The sequence below is a fragment of the Telmatherina bonti genome, assembly GCF_933228915.1.
Source record: "Telmatherina bonti genome assembly, chromosome: 24".
Classification (NCBI taxonomy): domain Eukaryota; kingdom Metazoa; phylum Chordata; class Actinopteri; order Atheriniformes; family Telmatherinidae; genus Telmatherina; species Telmatherina bonti.
This window is the reverse complement of record NC_136633.1, coordinates 21069075-21093274: the sequence shown is the minus strand read 5'-3', so window position 1 is coordinate 21093274 and position 24200 is coordinate 21069075. Positions and strand designations below refer to the sequence as shown.

Here is a 24200-nt window from a genome sequence, read left to right as displayed (position 1 = left end):
AAGCTGACCAGTGGAACAGACCAAGGCTTTTAGGAGGGGGTTCTTAAAGAGATAACATCCAAGCTGAATATTTTCAACACAACAAGATGCTGAAGTCATCTTTAAGTAAAGTAATTAAAGTAAATAAGCATTTGTACCTTTTTGGGAATTTCAGAAACAAAATTATGAGCCTGTGATTGAACCATGTACTGTATGTAGCAGATGGACGGAGCTTCTGTGACGTCACCCATAGGTTTCTGAAGAGCTGAAGTGAAGCTCGTTGGGCGGTTCCCACTGTCGCCTTGGCAGCGTCACGTGTCCCGTCACTCTCGGAAATGACAAAAATAAGCAAAAATCCAGAGGGGGTGGAAGATTGACATCTATCAAACTCCAACGTGCCAGTAGTTAAGTGCTAACTGAGCTAACCTAGAGCCAACAGGAGCTAGCTGGCTAACAGATGTACATGGACTAGAGTTAAGTCACGATTGTAAGGGTGCATTCACATCAGGATAGTCTGCTAGACTCGGTCTGATTGAGGACTCAGCTCAGTTGTAGGGCGGTGTATCCATTCAGACCGAAATCATGTTCACACTGCACAGCCGAATCATTAGAATAATATATCCCCATTCTCACCAATGGTGGCGTTGCACAAGTATTTAGCAAAAGAGAGGACAAGACCTGCGTGAAGAAGAAATCTCTGTTACGAGTTGAACATAAAGATGAAACTTTCACTGTTGGGTATGGGTTTTTTTTGTGTTGTCTTATGCAAGTATACTGCAGAAATACAACAATGGACACAGTCTGAACAACAGATGAGGCAGAGGACTCTCAGCGCCATCACTATGTATTTACCCACAATGCAATGCTACGTCAAATGCAGGAAGTTACTTCTTTTTTGTAGTCTGCTTCCTGTATTTGGTCCATATGAAAAAGGCCGAGACCTGCATTTGTAGGCGGCCCGAGTGTTTCTTTGGTCTGAATCAGAATTCGTTTGGTGCGTTTACATTTCCCCAAACGAAGAGGACTTTCTGAGCAAACTGACTTGGATTCAAACAGGCTGATGTGAATGTGGCCTAAGTGGCTTAAAACTGCGTTTCTGCTGCACTCTTCCTTCAAAAAGGAAACGCCCCCAGTTATCCTGATTTTCAAGATTAAATTACTTCTAAGTTTCCAAAAAAAAAAAAAAAAAAGTGGAGAAAAAAAATTCTCCACTTTCCCTTAGAATATGTCCTTGATACTCCACTAGTGACGTAAATATCATCATCAGAGGGTTTGCACAAGGTTCAGTGAAGACAACCACACACCCAGCAATTTGCCCCGCCTGTGTTCGCTGACTTGATTTATACTTTGCTAAATATCTCTTTCTGCTCTTAAGATCAACAGAACCCAAAATAACAAGCAGAAAACTAAAATTATCTCGTTAGATCAAAAGGTCTGACAAAGTTAGCTTTTGTTTTCATTTTGGTTGAACTGACCCTTTAAACAGTCAGTTGAGTCACTGTGGTGAATTCTTAAATGACTTCCAGGCTTTGTGGTTTGCTGTAAATGTGCACGTCTTTTATATGGTTTGGATTTGTTCACAGCAGCTGTGTGTGTGTGTGTGTGTGTGTGTGTGTGTGTGTGTGTGTGTGTGTGTGTGTGTGTGTGTTTGAATGTTCCATTGTCATGTCGTCTCTGATTTTGTTCACTGAGCAGAAACAACTGATGTAAAGAGCAGACGCCAGAGAGGTCACTTCCAGTTTGTATGGACTGTATTTACAGTCCATACTTGGATACAACACACACACATACACACACACACTACCTGTCACTATGGCAGAGTGAAAATGAGGCATACAGCCCAGTGGTCTCGTTAAATATTAATGGTTCCCCTGACAGAAGTAGGGAGGGAAGAGGAAACACAAGACAAATTGCTTGGGGTGACAGATTTTATGTGGCATTGCTAAAATATGAAACATCAGAATGCAAACAATTAAAGGGAAGCCCATATTTCACCAGACAGCCCCTGGACAGCGCAGCACTCCTTCACTTCGCTTTCCCTCTTCGTCTCCTTTCCTATTCCCTCATTTTGGCATCTATTTCCCTCCTTTCTTATCTTCCTCTCATCACTCTCTTTTGTCTGACTGAAGTATCAGTGCTCGAGGGACCGGCTCGGCGGTGATTAAGACGAGCTTCCCATATCTGCCTCCAGTTCCTCAGGGAGCAACTTGCTGTGTATTCATACCTGTCTGCCTCAATCTTCTCCCCCCTAGGCATTAAATTAGTCTCATTTAAAGAGGATATTAAAATGATTCCTCCCTTTTCTACCATTATACACCTACACTGCACTAGTCACTCCTTGGCAAGGTGAATTGGCAAGAATTTCCTCATGCAATATGTTTGATTTTTGCAAAGTATGCACTCTGCACTCCCTCTTCCCATTTTTTTTAACCTACTTTTGCTGTGTTGTTGAAAAACCAGAGGATATCTCCTCTAATCTCATCCGCCTTCCTGCATCTCTGCATTATTAATACCTTCTAAGTGAATCTTTTTTAACTGCGATTAGCATTTGGAGGATCTATCTGGAGTTTCTGTCCGTTTCATCTTACTACGGCTCATATCTGCCGTTAATGGAAGCTGATTTAGGCCTAATTGCTGCGTGCTTTGCAGGGTATGGCTTAAAAAAAATTGAAAGGCCTGCTGAATGTTTTGAATTATCAAGAAAAAGTGATTCTTTATAAAAGGCAAATATTGTGTCATTGTCAGTCAAACCCACCTTACAGTGGCCTCGTGTGACCTTGTTGTCAAGTGCTCATGTAGCCTGATCCTCACTTCCACAAGGAAACCACACCAATTTTAAAGAGGGCTTGTTGTCTATTTTTTGCCACGAATGTTATTCCGTCTATTCGAAGCCTGAAATATTTTCCGAGCGGTCTCATAGTGAAGCAGCCAGAACAGGAGACGGCTGAGTGTTACATCACAACTCTCTATAGTGTTAATCTGCCTCTCGCTTCTTGCCTGTTACTCACTTTGTTTCCCTTTCACCCTCCCCTGCCTTTGTCTGTCTTCTCTGTCTTTACTGAAAACTCCACAGATACGTGCACTCTTCTCCATATACATACGAAGCAATCTAATTACTGCGATAACATTTCTGCTTGGCTGATTAACTGTTCTCCCAATGCCTCCGAACGCAGCATTCCTTCTATATATTCCTAAGCTCCTTACTCCTCCCCAGTCAGGCTGCACTTTCACAGGAGCTTTGGCTCACCCATCTATCTCTCCTCTGTTCTCCCTCCTTTTCTTTCTTTCCGTCTCTTTTGCTTTTATTCTCCAAGGCAGATAGGCTATTTAACCAGCTCTCACTCTTTTCTGCCCTTCTCATTTAAATCCCTTTTTCTTACTCACTTATTCCTCTCTGCTTTCTCTCTTTCATGCACTCTCCTTCTTTCTACTTTTTATTCTCCAAGGCAAATAGGATGTTTGGCCACTTTTCTTATTTGCTGCGAGCTGTCCGCCGCCTCCTTCTTTCAAATAGCATCAATTCCTTGTAAACATCTTGTTTTTCTGGTTCTTGATTATTTCTACTTGAGGGTCACATCTTGAGACTCAAGTTTGTTTTGATTTTGTTGTTTTTGTTGCAGCTGAAATGTTTAAATCTTGATGCATTTTTTGGTTTTATGCAACAATACAGCCACATCCAGACTGAACAGTACTTAATGTGCTAGTTTGATGTTTTTAATATATACAGGGACAATTAGCTATAGTGCCAATTATACTAACAACCAATGATTACCAGGTTAGAACTGCAAATTGTTTGGTTTTACACTTGTTGTGTAAAAGTATAGAGGTGGCATATGGTCATAGTGATTCTTACTTTGACATGCCTTTTGAGGAAAAACTGCAGTTTGATTAAATCCGAGCTCTGAAAGACTTTTTTTTTTTTATCACCACCATTCATTGTGGTTGGTGGTTTCCTGAAGTCAACAGCCAATATGATATTCAATGAGCCAAATGTTTTTCAGAGACAATAAACCAGATTACAAGTAATGGATAACGCCTGACAAGGTGTCCATCATCAGCAATAAATGGACTATGCAGAGGCATGAACCATCCGTCACAAAGTCCATTAATTTCTGATAATGGACACCTCAAAAGGCAGTATCCCACTTACCGTGGTCACTTATGAAAGAAAGAAATATTAAATCATTCATTAATATGTTAAAGTTGTTTTAGCCATTAAATCGTAAAAATTTTAGACGAAGCAGCTGATTGGACTGTTAAATATCTTTCATGACTTCTTGCCAAAGTAACCGGCTCGTGCTACAGAACCTGCAGTTGGGTTGGTTGCAGCTGGCCGGCTGGCAATTTGGCCGGGTGCGTGCGTTGGGGCATCTTCGGTGTGCACACTCAGATTACATTCACAGCCTGTTGGGTGCATGTTTGCGGGGTGCTGGGCGTGCGTTTTGATAAGGTTGAGTAAGATGCCAATAGGTTAACGTTATGTTACATGAGACTCACCCTCTGAAAGGCTCATGTCAGAGGGCGAGGGCACCTCTTACCACTCATGTGTGTCAGAGGACGATGTGAAATTTTGTTTTGAAAAATGAAAGTCCACAGATGATCTGAATTTCTGTTGCCACGGTTACCAACTAGCATTTGAGCCAGCACAATAATTAAGAACAATCAGACTACTTGACTAAAACTTTGTTTTTATAGGTGTCCTACAAGACTTTTTATCGGACACCCTACAGCCAATTAGAAATAAGTATTCACTCAGATCCAGTTTTTCAAAATAGTTTACTTTTTTTCCACAGAAATTTTAAAAAGCAGCGATAAATCTATCTGAATGTTCTCTTTATGAACATACTTTTGCTCTTCATCTTGGGGTTCATCTCTAGTAGACTGTGATAATTAACAGGATTTCCTGAAAAGAGCAAAATGCATCAAATCAAATGGTCCTATCTTGGCTGTTGCTTGTTTTTAATCAGTTTAATTTAGTTTTTTACATAATTTTTATTCTGATTTTATTATTTTTGCACATACTTTTAATTTTTTATCATAACTACATCATCATATGATTTTGTCTTTATGTACTTTTAAGCACTTTTTAATGCTTCTTCTGCAGCCTGCTGCAATGCACTTAAAACATTATAAATGATCTAGTTTAAACTTTAGCTTTGTAGATTTATTTATTTATGTATTTATTACAATTAAAATGATTTACTGGCCGTGCCAGTAGTGGGTCTTTGATGGTTGCTGTCCTGCATGGTTTCGTTGTGTCCCTGTTTCACACACCTGGCTCAAACCAAATGAATTCAAAACCTTATTAAGTTCTGCAGAAAGACTTATTAATATGAGTCGGTGTGTTGGGGCAGGGATATGTGGAAAACCTGATTGTGGCCCTTGAGGACTGGAATTTGACACCTCTGGGCTAAATCAACAACATTTTAGCCCATTTTGTAATATTTAAACAAATCAAAGGCATCTTCCGAACAGAGAGAGTTTAAGGTTCATCCCCTAAAGTTTATTTTATAGTTTTAATGTTGCATCCTCATGGAACTGGTGTTTGGAAGGCAGAAAAAGCTTCCAGAACCGCGTTCTGACAATATTTAGCATGTTTTTCCTGCATATTATTAGTAATAAACTTGTCTAATTGGAAGGAATTTTGGTCCTAAAAGGGGTAACAACAAAACAAACTAAGGACACCAGTAATATTCAGTCACTCAGCTGCATCAAGAGCCATTTGTTATCAATAACTGCAGGGTAACTTGCAGGGTAGCTTGGTCAACACATAGTTGACACAAACCTTATATTAACCACTTTTCTATGTTCAGAGGCATCTGGTGCGGTTCATCACATCCCCATCAGAGAGGAAACTCGGATCCTTTTTTTACTTTAATTCTTGATTTTGTTTTGTGTTTTTCAAAAGAGATCCGACAAATAACAATTGCTTCAGTAAGTGTCATTTTTCTTCCTCTTATTTTCCCTGCCTCTCCTTTAACAGCTTCTTCTCTGCTAGACAAGATGCAAAACAAAAAACCACCTTTGTTGTTAAAAATAAAAGAAAGAAGGAAAAATGCCACAATGTTCTGCTGCTGTGTCGCAGGTTGCATAGAGTGTTAGCTTGCCTTGTGCCTCACCCCAATCACTGCATGGCAAGGTGTTCAAGAATTTCATCAAGTCTGCGAGCGTGCGAGCTTCCGCAAATACACCATACATACACAAGTTAATTAATTCCTTGTCAAAAAAATGCTTCCTTCACACACACACACACACACAGCACCTGCAGACAGCATACTCACATCGTTCGTTATGCCGGCGATAACCAGCCACCCACTGACTCCCCGTTGCACCAGATAGGAAAGCTTACTAAGGCTGCACATAAACACAGAGTTGTCACAGTTGCAGGGAACAAAGAGCTCCTAATGCTGAGAACAGAAGTGAAGAGGACATTTTATAAGGCAGTTGTGATGCTTTTTGCTCTGCATATATGAGATATTCAGCTTGGAGCTTAAAATTTGACACAGATGTTAAAAAAAAAAAAAAAAGACATTCCATAGCTTGTCTGGTTTGATAGTTTGACTTGTTCTGCTCCCTCCGGACCTTTCCTTCCTTCCCAGAGGGCTAATTGCACAGGTCAGGTTGGTGACACCACCACACTTGGCTAGCTGTGATCTCGGTTACATATAGAGCCTCATTAGAGCATGGTTAACTGTGCGTGTGCACTTCTTCCCCTTCCCTCCTGCAGTAATGAGAATGACAGTAGTTGTAGTTATTATCTAGCCTCTTACTGGAGCTTGCTTTACAGAGAGCTTCTGGTGCAAAATAGGGTGTTGATTTTGTTTTATGATGGCTGGAAATGATCGAAGAAAAAAAAATTGCAATAAGAACCTGTTTTGTGCATGAAAGCAGGATTATTTCTGTCATTGTCAAAGAAGTTTAGATGTTATGTGAAGTTATACGCCAGCAGAAGCTCTCTTGCATGAACAGATCAGCATCTTCCACTTCTCGGCCAGCCGAGGTGACGTTGGGGCTACGGCGGGAGCAGCAGGCTAATGATGACAGCCACGCACTAATAATGGTTCCCAGTAGCTCCTGTGACAGTAGGGAGTGCATTAAATGGGACACCGGAGCAGACTGACTCCCCCAGACCCCCTACTTCCCACTAATGAGAGTTTGATGGAGTGGTTGTGTAGGTAGATAATGCTAAGTTAATGAGATGTCCCATTCTATGAGACTGTTTGCACTTCCCTACAGAGTTACTACGTGTTGCAGGGGTTGATGTATATTACTGTTGTGTTTATGAGCTTTTTTTTTTTCTCTTTGAATTTGTTGATTTTGTATCCTTACACATGTCGGTGCATTTTTATTCTGCGGCAGAGTAGCGCTGAACAGGAAATTAACTGTCAGGAGTCTGAGTGACAGAGCAAAATAGGTCCAAAATGGAGATGGAACTAATAAGACAACAAAGAATTGTGTGAAAGTAATTAAAAAAAAAGAGAATATAGAAAGAGCAAAGAAAGGCTTGCAGTGATGGGAAAATATGGAAGCCTTTGGTGATGAATAAGGGATAAGGTAATGGGAGAGTGGGGGATAACCACCTCTCATGGCAGGTATATGTCTCTAATTGGGCGTCCCGCTCCCATTCTGTGTCACCCTCCCCTTTTTTTCTTCCTTTCCATTCCTTTTGAGACAATACGGTGAGAAAAAGTGCTTTTCCTAATTAATGCAGATATAATGATGGGTCCAACTGTGGACCTCTGCCCTCGCAGAATGTTGATTAAGGCGCTGTGTGTGTGTGAATGTGTGTGTGGAGACGAAGTGAATCAATCAGGCAACTCAACCAGATAAACCCGGGGATTTTATTCAATCATGTCCTGTCTTTTTATGTCCTATAATTATATATCTCCTCATGCACAGAAGGTGAGTGATGCTGGTGTTTCTTTTAGTGTGCTACTGATTTCTATATGGTTCTCACCGAGGTAATTGGTAGTCTGCTTTTGGCGACAGCTTAATGTGGGAGTGCTTAAATCAAAATAGTTCCATGACGCAGAAAAAAAAAGGGAAAGAGAAAATGTTCATGAAGATGCTGCTGCAGCGCCCACACCGTCTCTGTGGCAAGTGATCTCCAGGAAGTGAGGTGGAAAAACACGAAAGCAGCAAAGGCTTAGCAGCAGTGATGCCACTGTGAGAAAAATAAAAAAATAAAACACGGGTTTCAGTTTTTAAACCTCCCTAAATGGCTGAAAGATCCAAGCGGAAATGCACCAGGTGCCAGTTTTGCTTAAAGGGGTTTTTACGCATCAAGTTGAGTTTACCAGTCATGGTTATAGGTACTCTGCCGCATTATGTCTGCTGATCTCCTGTGATGTACTTACAGTCATCTGGGCTTGCTTCTATACGTCTTTCACACCCACAAGCAGGTTCCTGCTCTTATTTAGCTTGATTAAAGAATAAAATAACTATGAAGCACACAAGTTCTTGCAGGAATACAAAAGATGAAGGCATAACCGCAAGTCTTTAGGTTTTATTTGACTGTTTTCTAGTATCATAGCACGCACAATGATGGTTTGGATGCTGTGTTACCCAGAACGAGTTTGCTTTGCCAAGTGGAGCTTAATGGATATAAAGAAAAGGATGCTTTGTGGTGAGGTTGTGAACGTTTTGGTTAGTCCTGACTAGTAAGTTAATGTTAGATCTAACAAGTGGAACAAGGGAAAGAGGAAATGGATGGATGAATGATGAATAAAGAAAAAAAGAGAGTAGATATCAACAATAATTGTACAACCAAATGATAAAAAATTACAACCAGCTGTAACAAAACACCACACAAACTGTAAAAACTAGAAATGGACAGTGGACGCAGACCTCCACCAAGCTGTAGGGTCTCTTACCCAGGAAAAACCCCTAAAGGCCCAACAGCTAGAACCCCCTAAATCACAGTGTCCAGTTCTTGAGGGCCAGGATCCTGCAGGTTTTTGTTGTCTCCATGCTCCAACACACCTGACCAAAATAAATGAATGGTTGACAAGAAGGTTGTTGGATCCATTTGATTTGAATCAGGTGTGTTGGTGCAGGGAAACAACAAAAACCTGAAGGATACCAGCCCTCGAGAACTGGACTTCTATGATATAGGTGCCGTCACCACATCCAGATTATCACCATGATCCAGGTCAAACAATGTTGGATAACAACATCTAGTATGATGTCATCATGTATTTTTGTTTGGTTTTTTTTTCCAGTCTGGACTTTTCCTTTGTGTTAGAAACTAGGATGGAAAAATGATCACGTTTAGACTTTTTACTTTACTCCCAATAGTAAAGAATCCTTCCCAAGTCTTGACGGTGATCCAGATCACCCCCATAATCTAATCAGTTGTTATTCCATTTTAGAGATTTTCTGTCCAAAATCCGTTCATGTTGTTAACAGACGGAGAGAGAAACATAACTCCGCCTCAAAGGTGAAGGTAAAAATAAAGCAGAGAATCATAAGGGGCACCTTAAAGATGAAAAAATGTGAGCAACATAAACAAATCTCAAGTTTGATGACGATACAGTATGGTACTGGGAATATCACAAAATGCCACTAAACAATATTTCGGTTACTCTTTCTGCATCTCTACAGTGCAGATAGATGAACATCACTGCAAACTACGTATGAGAACTGGACTGGATACAGCCATAATCGGCTGCTTGATTGCAATAGTCTTCTCCTGTGCACTTTTTTTAAAGTTTTAACTTGCATTTTTCTTCTGTAATTTGGTGTATTGTGTATTCTTTTAACTTTTTATTAATTTATTGCAGTAATTACTGCTGGAAAATTTGCCTAAAGGGATAAAAGAAGTTTTATCTAATCTAACTTGGCCAAATGTAGGCATGAATACTGATTTAGAAGGTCTTTCAAGCCCAAAATCAGGGAGTGCTTAGCCTTAAAATATGTCTCTGTTTACCATTCAAGGTCATTGAGCTGCATTCTGATGAGATGTTTTGAAGAGAAGAAAATATGAAATACTTCTTTATCAAACTGGTGCATCAGATGGTATCTTAGAGAAAATACTTAGCAGGTGGTCTAATAATAATAGAGTAATAATAATAATAATAATAGAGTGGTTCATCACTCTGTTGCTGTCAAACATGACTTTACTTCAACTAGTGAGCTCAAAGAAGTTATGACCGGTCAAATAAGTTATATCATCAATTTTTGTATTTGTAGCATGTTCATAGCAGAGTTATAAAGTGCAATACAAGAAAAGATGTGGTGAGATGGTGGGATGAGTGAAGCAAGTGTCCTGAGTCCATGTTCTCCAGGAGAAGCAGAGATCACTGTCTGCAGCTCTCCAGTGGACAGAAGGGCAAATATCAGTTCAATAAGTCAGAGATGTGTTTGAGGGCACGGCCATTTAGGCTTTGAATGTGAGTAGTAAGATTTTTACAGTCAATACGAAACCGATCAGGGAGCCAGTGTAGGTCTTTTTGTCCTGTTAATGAGCTGAACCGTTACAGAGCTTCCCCAAATGAAGCCGAAGCATCCATCACTCTTTGTAAGTTTTCTTTCAAATATATCACCAACTACACCCACATACATACCCACCTACATATATATGTAGGTGGGTATGTATGTGCATATACGTGTATGCATTGATCTCTTTCTTTTGTTTTTTATGTTCTGTTTTCTGTTCTCTTTCTGTCCCTTTCCTGTCCTTTCCAGTCGGGTCCAGCAGCATAAACTCTGTAATACAAGCTATTATCCAAAGCAAATAGAAAAATAAAATAAGAATTAAGAAATACAAGTGGATCATTATATCTATAAAAGTTCCCCTTGGCAAAATAAATTTGCTCAGCAGAACACAGCATCCAGAACATCAGTCTGCTTGCTTAAATGCTGGACAAGACAAAAAAAAAATATATATATATCACCAAGATTAGATTCAACAGAACTGAAAAAAATGAAGAGAACATGCAGAATGATCTCCTAATTGCTGATTTTTAAGGAAAATTTGGGTCATGTAGGATGTAATATCAGAAAGAGTAACATCATTATTGCTACCACACTTTAAACTCACCCACCTCTGCCAGTAAACAGTGCTAATTGTTGGGAATTACTCTCTTTTGGCCACAAATGCATAGCCAGGAGCTCTCTAGTTACACTGGGAGGTAATTAGAAATGCGATTAGTTTGTTCAGTTTCTTTAAGTCTTTGGCTTTGATGCTGCTGCCCCAGTTTTCACCTGCCACAACAGACTTATTGACAATATACAACATGTTAGTGCACACACTGAAGGATGTCAACTTTCTCGTTGATGCTTCTGGGTTGCATTTCCACCGTAGTTTCTCGTCTGTTGTCCAGCTGAAGTTCCAGGTATTTATATTCCTCTTTTCCCAGGATATAAACAGTGCTTCACTATCTCCTGAAATACTGTAAATACTGTCTGTAAGAGACATCTGTTGCAGTACTGTGATGCATATAGTGCCTTAAGTCACTAGTATCCCATTAAATGTATCCAGTAATTTCTTCTACATATTTATGTTTCCTGTATGAACAGTAGCTGTTTTCTTTAGGAGCTACGTCCGATTCATTGTCACCATCAACCGTCAATTCACAGGGATGCGAGTCTGCAACTGTGTTTTGTTGAATGCAAAGTTAATGTATACTTCAAAGGCAGGATGAGTGAATAATGAATATCTTTTTTTTTTTTTTTTTTAAATAGTTTTTCAGGAAGTAGCTAACTCCAAAAATATCTCTTAGGCTATGTTCACACTACAGGCTGAAGTGACTTAAATCCGATGTTTTTGCCCCTATGCGACCTGTAACCGATCTTTTCTTAACAGTCTGAACGACACAGATCTGATATTTTCTAATGCGACCCAGGCCACTTGGATATGTGGTCCTAAATCCGACATGTATCTGATCTTTTGCCATGCGACTTCAGTCTAAACGGTCAGGTCAGGTCAGGGTGACACGCGACAAACGTCATTATTTTTCATTTGTTTACGAACTCTTTATCAGTAAATGCGCTCACATCACTCTCCCACCAGTCCTGACTGCGACTCCGAACGCAAACGTTTCTCTCCACAGATGTTGCTGCCACAGCTCCACAAAAGGCCTTGACCAAAACTTTTACTTTCCTCTTCCGTAAACGTCTCCTTAAAACGAACCCATTCACAATGTTGTGGCTACGGTTGGACAAAACTTTTAACTTTTATTTAAGTTTTACGGTTGGACAACATGTTTAAAATAGCAAATGCTCTGCTGCCATCCATATTTACTTCTGCGAACACAAAGACGTCACACGCACGCTCACTGAATGTCACTGTGTCTTTTACGCATGCGGGACTCTTCTGGTCCGCATGTCGTTCATACAGGAGATCACATCCAAGTCACATTTGTTCGGAAATGTGAACAAACTTTCAGAAAATTTGGATTTCACAAAAACATCGCGTATGAGCAGCATGCCCTGTAGTCTGAACGTAGCCTTAGTTGGGTCATTGATGGGCTGGACTCTGACAAGGTGGATAAAAGCAGAAATTTTCCAGCTTTAATGAAAAATTAATATGTGAATGTAGCGGAAAATAGGACAGAAGTGCATCCTGATGTTACAGCAGTGGTTTAGGAAACTGATTTATGTTGGTGCATTACCATGTTCAATAAATCATACAAACAGAAGTGGGTATATGTGCTACACTGACGCATAATTATACACATTGAAGGAAATGCTTTCTAATAACACAATACACTCCTAAAACCTTAATTAAAAGACTACAATTAGATTGTCTGCATTTTCACAGGGAAATATAAGCAATTCTGACCTGTTATTGTTGAAAATGACCCATTCAGGTAGAAGTGAAGTGACTAGATGAGCTAAAAACAACACTTAATTGGCTTGCAGGATGGTGCCAGGCCAATGTGGCACCTCTGTCCAGGTTTCCACTTGGATAGGCCAGCGGGTTACCATTCAGGCCACGTATCTGCCTGTAGCAGTAATGAGAAGTGCCTCACTGTTAATGAGATAAACACAGACATTAGATTGGCTCAGCGGGAGCTCGGAGAAAAGGAGAGGTTGAGAGGAAAAGAGAAGTGGGTTGGAGGGTGAGACGGAGGAGGCGATGCGAAGGAGGGATGGAATAATATGAAATATTTAGCAGCAAAGGCTCGCTTAATTTCTTGAAAGTGTGAGGCAGAGTTTCATTAGAAGTGGAACGGAGGTAACGGCTCTACTTCCACTGCAAAATGAGAGAATCATAATGATGATGATGATGGTCATAATGGTAACGTTGATAAGGAAAGCATAACACGCTGGGCTAGAGCTATTTCAATGAATAAAATGTTCAAATATTCATGCTCCATATGCTACATGACTGCTATCCTTTTCTTCCACATGCCCACACACTCACACTGACTCACATGGAGGACTGAGGGCCTGCTGCGACATTATAACCGTATCTATCATTAAGCAGTCCTTTTCCAGTCAGAGCTGCTAATGAACAAACAAGACGTGGAAAGAGTTCGCCTCACAGTTGGTGTGTGTGCGAGCGAGTGTGTCAACATTTGGAAGGCTGATAGAAGGCGGTGTGTGCATGTTGTCAACTGGAACCTCTTTTAACGGATTATGCAACAAAAACAAACAACTTCCAAACTTTTTGTTTCCGATTTTTCGGAAAAGAAAATTTAGATTTTCTTTTCCGAAAAATTGGAAACAAAAATACTTGGTCTTTTCCTAAGTTTATTTGTTCAATCATTTATGTTGTGTTTCTCCTATCAGGACCAGAGCGCAGAACGGGTGCGCCAAACTTCCCACCCGGGACCGTTTTCCACCAGGCGTCTGTGTCGCCACTGGATTCTCTGTACGTTCGATAACTTGAGGAGAGAGTTAGTGTGCTTATAGGCTTTTAAGAGAAAAATAAACCAGCAAAGAAGTTATTTGGCCAGTCTGACCATGTCTCACATTCCTGCTGCTTACGGACATTCACATCAGCCTTTTTTTTAATTCGAATCCGAGTCCGTTTGCTCAGAAAGTCCGCTTTGTTCGGGGAAATGTGAACGCGTCAAATGAATTCTGATTCAGACCAAAGAAGTGGACGCAGTCCGCCTGGAGATGCAGGTCTCGCCCGTTTCAAGTGGACTAAGTACAGGAAGTGTACTAGAAAAAAGTCACTTCAAGCATTCGGCGTAGCTTTGCATTGTGGGTAAATAAATAGTGATTGCGTTAAGGGTCCTCTTCCTCGTCTGTTGCTCATACTGCGTCCATTGATGCAGTGTATTCCTGCAGTATCCTTGCAAAAGAGAAAATAAAAAATCCAAAAAAGGGGTAGTTTCGTCTTCATGTTTAACTCGCAGGAGGTTTTCTTCTTCTTGTCCTCTATTTTTGCTACATACTAGTGCAGCGCCACCTTTGGTAGAAATGGAGATATAATATTATAATGGTTTGTCTAGTCTGACCAAAGTGCAGAATGAACGTGATCTTCGTCCACATGGATACGCCACCCTAAAACTGAGCCGAGTCTGCAATCAAACAGAGTCTAGAGGACTCTACTGATGTAAATGCGTCTTTTATTTCTTCATAGTAGGGATGTGTGGTGTCAAAACAAGACAGAATGGTGCAGCTTTCCACCTCCCGGATAAATGATGTCAAGTATAACCGGTACTTTCTCTTAGCTGAAGGCTTGGTGCTGGTGCCGCCAGTAATGAGGACATGTTGATGTTTCAGAGTAAAATGCGTTCAAAAGTGTGGACATGTAGGCTTTTGCTTGTAAAATCCACCGGATCCACATTGTTGTTCATCTATTGACTTCCTGCCTGAACGATCCGCTCTGCTGTAGGTTGATTTTGAAACGTTTCTGGGATTCTTCAGAAATGCGTCGTCGCACCTTGTCGAAGCACTGTTGGTTGGTGTTGGCGCAGTCAGCTACGAAGACGCAGCGCTTCGAGTTCTGTGGAACCGAGGGGTTTGTCTTTTAAAGTCTGAAAGCAGAAAAACAAGACAGTTTCTGGTCCTTTCATAACGTATTCCACGATGACGGAGCAGAAAAGGAGAAAAAGCTTCCTCCTGACCTCTGTGCGAACTGATAAGTCTGAAAATCTGGTGAAGTCCCGAGACCGCAGACTGTAACTACATTGTTTATATGACACATAATCTGATAAATAAGAGGGTAAAGAATCAGAAATAGATTTATGGATGAAATGACCAGGATTGAAGACCAATCATCCAGTAAATATAAACTACAGTGCTGTGTTAAAGACTCACAGCCAGTTATAAGTCTCACCGCCCAACGATAAACAGTCCTTCAGATGACTTTATTGCATGTTTTATGTGTCTCGTCCAGGTTTGGTAAGAAGAAAGAGGACAAGAATAAAGATGCATCAAAATCATCTAAAAACAAACTGGAAGCCCTGAGTGAGGAGGAGCTGGATGCGCCCCCTGACAACAAAGATAGGTAAGACAGAAAAGATGGTTTGCTTGTTTGAGCTTCATCATTGTAGCAAAGAAGTGTTAAAACTGTGCTAGCTCACCAGTGTATCTGAATAAACTCTTCATACGTTTTCCAGGCATTTATATGCCGTGCAGGAACTTTACAAACCAGCTGTAATCTATATATTTTATTCTTCAGACTCTTTATTGTAAATTCACAATGATTTACATATATTGAAGTATTTCCATGTTTCCATATTTCCATGATAATAAAAGCCCACTACCACTGCTGTGTTGCTAAAAGACCTCCATTTGATCTAGACAAGAAAATGAAGCTATTTCCTGTCAGACTTTCAACCAGTCATACAGGATATTAGGGCTTTGACCATTCTGTCCCGATTGGGTGCTGATTCAATTTAAATTGCGATTCTCGCAGTTCTTTGATATTGCTGATTTTTATAGACTAAAACCAAAAACAAATGTACAAAACTTTTTTTTGCTTATTTTTCTTAATTTCAATTAGGAAAAACCAACACAGTAGCCAGACCATCATTCTGCTGCTATCATGCCCAGGGAGTAAAAAGATCAATAAAAACAATAAAATTACAAAAAATTTATAATGGATTATTTTTGTTTCGAAAAAGAAATCTTTTTATTTTTTTAAAAAAAAATTTGATTTTAAAATTGTGAAGCAAAAAATCCCAATATTGGATTTTTTTCGGTTCAATTTTCCATCCCTTCTGGATACCACAGTCAGTTTCAGGAGGAGCCGCCAAAAATCAACAAGTAACCAAAAATGTCTAAAAGATTCAGCCTAATTTCCCTCAGTGAATGGAATAAAGTTTTGATGCACTGTGGGACCAAACAAAAGTCGCTGTTGTGAGGATAGAAGGGAAATCGTAACAGAAAAGGTGTCAATATGTAAAAAAGTTTCTGTTTGTTTAAATGCCAATATTGTATGTTCAGAAAGACTAGACTTAGGAGACTGAGGTGTAGATGGGAAAAGGCTGAGTCATTGTTAATCTGTGTCTTACTTCTACATGTAGAAGTAGCAAAAAAGGTGCCGCGTTTCCAGCATAGACCGTATATGAAAGATGGACAGAGCCTTCGGCAGTTAAAAATTAAGCCTATGCGGAAGTGCAAAAAAACTGCAGTTCCCCCTTCATCCACTAGGGGCTGCAAAACAGAGCAAATCCCCATAGACTCCCATGTTAAAAAGACCAACTTCACAGCAGAAATAAACATGTTTACAGCCTGGTTCAAAAATCCATTTTCGGTTTAATAGGTCAGGTTTACCTTCATGACAACTGTGGGGGGAGTGAATTTGTTTCTAACTTCCCCGTTTAAAAGTAATTTAATCTCAAAATTTGGCATATTTAAGGGCGTGTCCTTTTGATTGACAGGTACCCGACCTCCCGCTTCAAGTAAGAAGAACGTAGGACAACCGCGGTTTTTAGCCGATTAACAACGTGACTTAGCTTTAGCCCGCTTACCTCCGTTAGCTGGTTAGCTCCCGTTATCTCCCGTTATCTCCGGGTTAGCTCGGTTAGCTCTTAGCTACACAAAGCTCGGAGTTCGCTCGATGTCAATCATCCATCATGACGCTCACAGCCCCCCTTTCAGCTCCACCTCTTTGCCCATATTTGTGTTTTCCAAGCGAGATGACACACATGTCCCTGTCAAGATAGCGATGGTAGGAACCGCCCACCGAGCTTCAATTCAGCTCTTCAGAAACCTCTTGGTGACGTCACGGAGACTCCGTCCATTTTTTTATGTACAGTCTATGGTTTCCAGGGTAACAGTCGACCTACCTGTTTGCTTGTGTGAAGACTTTCTCCTTCTGTGTGACCGTCCCGTCTCATCTCCTCTCACCAGTAGCAACCCACGTTACGCTGCTGGCCGCGCCACTCCCGACCAGGCCTCTCTCCCTGATATGGATGACGACGACAGCGACCCTAATTACGCTCGCATCAGCAACTTCCGCCAGCCACCTTCACCTCAGTCTTTCATCAGTCGCACGCCCTCACCAGCGCTGCAGCCAGCAGGACCCAACTCGCCTCAAGCAACCGCTGAGGAGCTTGATGGGCTCTACGCAAAAGTCAACAAGTCCAGACCCCCGCCTGTGTTGCAGAACCAGCTGCAGGCGGACAGGTAAGAGTTTCCTTCTTGGGAGAGGCTAGCCTCTGGTGGTTTGGAGCTCACATGCGTCGTCAGTGCGTGTTCAGCATTTATGCCTGTGATTCTGAAGAGATGCACGACATTGTGTGCGTAGGTGCGCACACACAAGGTCACCTACCGTGGCATGACTGGCATGAGTGAGAGTATTTTCTACATATCTGCATTCATGGCCTGCCAAGCTGCAGGATGCATAAAACATGAGAGCATGCTTGCATTGTGGTAACAAACCCTCACTGCGTGTGCACATACAAACATCCACAGTTATGTCACGCATGATTTATGCTAATCTTTATCTATCTATTTAGAGTACGAACTAGTGGCATGCACAAAAAGTTAAGGGTTGCTTTTACTGCCAAGCATATATTATGTACAAATGTTGGGCTGTGCATTTGTTTTTTTTTTTGCTGGTTTCTGCAATGACATCATGCTGCACAAATAAAATCTGGTTCCTGCCTCAAATGCCGATGGCGTCCACACACAGAAATACATGCATGGTCCAGGTGCAGCACTGCCCTAACCCTATCTCTAAAAGCACAAGGTCACCATCACTCAGGCCTCTCTACAGTTTAATGTTTGCATTTAAGGCCACCAGCTTTACCTTTTGTATTGGTAGGGATGCAAATGCAGAATCGGTTAGAAATACTTCAGAGAATTGTGGGGATTCACGGAGGCTGTAGGATGACCTTGAAACAAGTTTAGGCAAACATTTGTCACAATGAAACACGCAGGTGAGCTCATCTCCATTATTGTAAGATGAAATTTTAAATTAATGTTGGTGCTTTGTTCTTATTTTGTCATTTTTCAGTGAATTTGAGAAGAAAAAAAACATTAGGACCTCAGTTTTATTCCAGAGGTGTCAAAGCCTTTTTAAGTGCAATCACTACATACTGTACAATTTGATGTTAAAGACACGCTACAGAACCTTTGCCCCTTATTGTTGGCTAATTCTCATCCATCTTACATGCTACCTGACCTGTTAGCTCGCTCCAGCCAGCAAAAGACGATGACTCTTGTTTTGTCCCTTTCTCTTTTTTAATCTTCTTGCATTTCTTTGCTGAATCAGCGACGTTGTGTGTTCAAAACAGCCAGTTTGTTTTGAAGCGTGAAGCGAAACTCTGCGACAGCTTCACCAGGCGTCCAGCATGAAAAGGTTTTACAGTGAACTTTCTCAGCAGAAATGCACATAAAAGTCCAGAACGCGGTGTTTTAAGGTAAAAATATTATGTAATGGGTCTCTAAGCATGTCAGACCAGCAAAATACGAGCATATTATATTTTCCTTTTGTTTTCGTGCAGAGCAATACAAAAGGAGTTTCAGGATGTTTATACTTGTTTGTCTGGAGAAAAATAAATGCATTTTCAACAATAGTTTGTTTAAATATTCGTTTTATTATTTAAATATTTTAAACATTTTTCTTTGTTTAAATGATTTTATTATACATATTTATACTATGGTTGTATTTTTAATATAAATACAAAATATTTTTGTCTGAAAAACAAGCTGATGAGGAAATTTAGCAAGTTTCAGGTAGGGCTGTGACGATATGCTTTCGTCCCGATTTGATTCGATTCCAATTTTTTTGGGTGCCGATTCGATTTAAATTGTGACTCTCCCAATTCTTCAATATTGCTGATTTTGTAGATTAAAAACAAAACAAAAAAAAAAACTGTATAATGCCCAAAAAGACAAGTAAAAAGATAAATAAAAACAATAAAAAATAAAAAATAAATAAAATTTTATAAGGGATTGTTTTGTTTTGTTTTTTTTAAATCAATTTTTTTAACCCAAAAAAAAAAAAAAAAAAAATCTATTTTAAAATAGTGAAGCAAAAAATCCTGATTTTCCCACAGTTTTCCCACCCCTAGTTTCAGGCATATTACTGAAGGGCTAAATGTAAAAGTTGCAGGATGGTAGATCCTGAAGAGTTACGCTGTTTTCACACTTCCACACTTTAGGAATTCTAGACAACTTGATCTAATAATTGCTGTTTACACAAAGCAAGATGTTTCTGCTGGTTATGTGGAGGCAACTGTCCAGAGGAGGCAGCTTATGATACAGAAATGTAGAAATCACTGTTTCTAAAACAAACTGCAGATGCGTTTGACTCAGTTTAGTTGAAATAGGTTTTTACAATGAGTAATATGACACACAATGTTCATCTTTAGCTAGATGAATAGTAAGACCTGGTCAGGACCGATATGTGAAACCTCAGAAGTGAAATGACTGTTCTTCATTTGGAAAAATATAAATCACACAGGCTTCAGTCTCTTAAAGTAGTTCAATAATAAAATACATTTGAATTTGAGAAAAGTTTTATAAGTATAATATACGGTTTCATTATAAGTCGAACAAAAGCTTCACAAATGCCCAGCTTATCAATGTTGTCATTCCCTCCATAATGTATGTCATTACTCGCGAGGTTTTTGAAACCGTAACCAGCAGCAGCTTTTGTATGTGAGGGAGAGAAATGAGAAAATATAGAGAGGATTCTAATGCAAATTTATCATTTCCTTTGTGAAATAATACAGGCCACATTAAAACTTGCCTCAACTTAAACTCTGACAGAAATTACTATTGACTTGCAAATCAAACACTAAGCCCCAGACACCCAATCTCATCCAGAAATAGAGGGAAGAGGGAGAGAGCGCTTGGACATGGAGAGGAGACAGATGGGAATGGAAAGGAGAGACAGACAGAGGGAGAGACAGACGAGAGAAAGCAAGAGTAGAAACGGAGAAATAAGAGAGACAGAGCAAACGAGAGGGAGAGAAAATACACATAACATGGAGGATATTCGAGAAAGGAGAAGTGATAGAGGAGTGGATGCGGGACAAAGAGGAGGAGGGATAATTAGCCACAGTGTAGCAGCCTGACAGATCTGTTAGACCACTTTAGCTCTTACCCACTAGTGGTGGGCACTTCATTACCGGCCTGTTTTCTCCCTCCTTTATTTCTCTCTTACTTTCCCTCTGTTTGTGCATCTAGCAGTCAGTGTGTGTCACCTGTCCCTTCTCTAATCCTTGTTTTTCTCATATTGCGACTAAAAAAGTCTTTATCATCAACATGATGGATGAGGAGCCCTCTTTGGTTTGTTAACTTTACATGTGAGGGTGTCTAGAGACAAAAAAAACATGCAAAGATGTCCAATAATGTCATTAGAGGACAGTCGTACTGCACATGTTCATGATAATTTAACTAAATTGTGGTTTCCAAAAAAGATACAACCCATTTGCATGAGTTTTTAATAATATGGAAGTGATGATGTAAGGATCATCGTGCCAAACGCCTACGTTATCTTATTTAAGTATTTTCTTGTTGGCATTTTTTGCCTGTTTTGTTGCATTACAACATATAATTTAAATCAATTTGTTTTGGAATTTTCTCTAATGGACCAAAAAGGCTTCAGAGTCTGAAAAACTGCCAAGCAAAACCACCAAGTTGTGTTAAATCCAGACAGATTATTAAGGAAAACGGGTTTTATTATTGCAGGGAATTGTGATTACAGGCGTCCCCTGTTCAGCCTGGCAGTGATTATACACATACTGTTGAAGCAGGCTTTTATTGGTAGATTGTGAGTCTTATCAGAACTGCTTTCTTTTTCTTATTATTTTGACATGCATGTGTTGATCAAACTGTTCAAACCCCACAAAAAAAATTAATTTTTGAGTTTTAATGCAAGAAAATTAAAAAAAATACTTGACATTTTAATTTGTTTTACCAAAAATAGTCTTTTCTGCAACATTTGTTTTCTAACCTTTGCAATGATAGATGGTAATTGTGAGTATTTGTGTTATGGCTGCCTTGTGTAATTTGTATCATACATTTGTTTGAAGTGTCGCTTGTGCACATCCTTCATGTGAATATTGCGCGTTCAAAAGCTGCAATATGCGAGTGGCCACTAGGGGCAGTGTTGGGACCAATTTGACCAAATGTAAGGTCAGAGGGTTGACAGGGATAAAGGGACAGAAAACTTAAAAAAATAAGGCTTTTTTGAGGCATTACATGCCATTTACAATACCATTACATATCACTACCATGCTGTCATCCCAAAATGAGTCTAATTTTAATCTTGTCTGTAGAGTTTGGGCATCATGGCGTCATTACTTCGTGGAGGCTTGATTAACTGCTCCTCTGATCACTTCACACTGTGCCCTGATGGGCTTTAAAGTCACGTGTCTTATTTGTGATTATTTTGCATTGTTCTCTCAACTACTGTAAACTGTTGCTGTGCTGTGAATAAAACGGGGCGGCTGTAGCTCAGGAGAAAGAGCAGTTGTCCTTCAACTGGAAAGTTGGGGGATCGATTCCAGGCTTCCCCTGACTAAGCTGAAGTGATGCCACTGACTAAAAATGCCGAAGTGTCCTAGGGCAAGACACTGAACCCCAAGCTGCCCCCCGATGTGCCCATTGGGGTATGAGTGTGTGTGAATGGGTGAATGTGACAAGTAGTGTAAAATGCTTTGAGTGGTCTGCGTGACTAGAAAATCGCTATATAAGTACAAGTCCATTTACCATTTACCATTTAAATAATCACAATGGGGAAAAGATCACAAATAGGTTAGCTTTTCACCGCTTTACTGCCACAAAAGCCAAGTATCTGAGATAAGAAAGACGTTAGTTTAAATGACTTAACTACACTTTTGAAACAGTTAAAATCACACATGTGCATGCGGTTACAATTTAAGTACTTACAGTCACTTGGCTAAGTGGAGCGCAGCCTGCCTTTGACAGGATTCAATTCGATTCAACTTTATTTATATAGCGTCAAATCACGGCAATGCCATCTCAAAACGCTTTACAGACAGGAAAAAAAAAAAGAAACATAATAAAAGCCAATTTATTATAGCCTATATAAGGAAACCAACAGATTGAGTTCAATCTCCCATCCTGAGCAAGCACACTGGCGACAGTGGGAAGGAAAAAACTCCCACAGAACCACTGTGTTCCCACTGTTTACCAGTTTATAAACTGAAGCTCCTCCACCCATACATTTGTCAGCTGCACATGAGACTGCAGTGACTTATAACTGCTCCGAAGTGCAGGCGCTCATACCGCAAACAAGGTAGCTGAAGATGTGCAGAACTGCGACACGAAGTTGTCGTCGGTGCCGTTAATGTTTATTTTGTCCAGATTCCGGTCCTTGGCTTCCTGTTTAATGTATCCAGTAAAGTCTAGTTCCTTTTTGGCATTTTCACTTTTTTTTTCTGTCTCTTCTAGTTCTCTGTCCACTCTGTGCTACAATGCTACTGTTAGTTTATATTCCTGAGGCTATCAGCCAGGCCGCCACATCCCAGAATGCAATGTGGCGCCCAAGCCCTATAGTTGCCATGGTTGTTGTTTTGTTTATACCCTACAAGTTTGGCATCTCTAACCAGTTCAAAGCTGCACTACAGAACTTAGGCAGATTGTCTTTTACTGCACCCAAATGAAAGTCGTTTCAGCATCCGTTTTACATCCTGTCTCTTCTCTGGGCTCTCTCCAACCAGTAAAAGTCAATCAGATGTTGTCTCGTCTCTTGCTTTGTTTCTTTATTTTCTTTGCTTCCTCCTGTAATGTCCTCCACTTCTTTGCTGAATGCGCCATAGCGCGTGTTCAGCACATCCAGTATGATGACATCCAGCTGCGAGCATCAGACACAGTGCTGTAAAGCAAAACACAGCTTTCACATGATTCCCCAGGCTGGAAAAAAGGAGGTGTGAGGTTTCGTTTCTCAGCTTCGATGTGTCATCAAAATTAATCAGAAGCACAGAGTTTTTAGGTTGGAAAGTTATGGAGTGTTACTTTTCTCTGATGTACCTGCTGGTGGAATCCTCCAGGAACAAAAAAAGGCAGAACTGGTTGTCTCAACAAATATTAGGTTAAAAATCAAGTATATTTCTGATATGCAGGGTTGAAGATACTATTGAAGTTGATAAATCTTTCTATTATTATTATTATTATTATTATTATTATTATTATTATTATTATTATTATGTTGTTTTTTTTTTATAAGGAGCAAATATGTTTAGGTGGAAGTGACGCAGATCTGGAGGAGAATGAATTACAACTTTTGAGAATTATAGAAAACACCGCAAAATTAAGCCCTTAAGGTGTAATGATGAAGGTTTTTCCTGATCATCTTCCTCCATGAAGCCACCAGTGCTAATGTTGCGCTTATCTATTATAAGTATGACCAGCTCTTCCAGCAGTCCTGCTTTGTGCTTTATTGCTGTTCCATCATCTTCGATAGACCTGAAGATGGGAGTTTTAGCGCCAGTTCAATAATGTCTTTTATTTATTACATGGTACTGTACGGTTAAAGTCAGCATGACTCTTCCATGCTTCATTTTTCACTACATATTGCTTCCCCTCGCAGTGGGAGAGATCAACTGTTCATCATTGTAGTGCATGAAGCTGTCGTGACACAATGACAGAGGAAACAGCTTCTCTCTGTGTGTGTTTATTATAAAAGTAAGATGTACATTGCACTGAATGATGAAACACGATGGGCCATCATAGGAATTTGCTGTTTTTTTATTGTTTTTTTTTTTTTCTTCTCGTAAAGGGACTGTATTTCTGGACTATCTCAACAAATGTTTATGTCCAGCCAAAAGTTTCCCCTCTTATTGATTTTAAAATTGTATAATGTTCAGCATATAAAGAGAGATGAAGACTATTTC

At 40.0% G+C, this 24200-nt stretch overlaps 1 protein-coding gene across 1 annotated transcript in view; it reads left to right on the top strand.

Annotated features, from left to right (window-relative positions):
- The window catches only part of pard3ba (par-3 family cell polarity regulator beta a), a gene marked incomplete at both ends in the record, with an annotated part of 221277 nt that overhangs the window by 150084 nt on the left and 46993 nt on the right, over positions 1-24200 (top strand). The window contains 2 exons of the mRNA XM_079264124.1: positions 15278-15388; positions 17239-17514. Coding sequence (XP_079120250.1) covers positions 15278-15388; positions 17239-17514 — 387 coding nt within the window. The remainder of the gene's footprint in view (positions 1-15277; positions 15389-17238; positions 17515-24200) is intronic.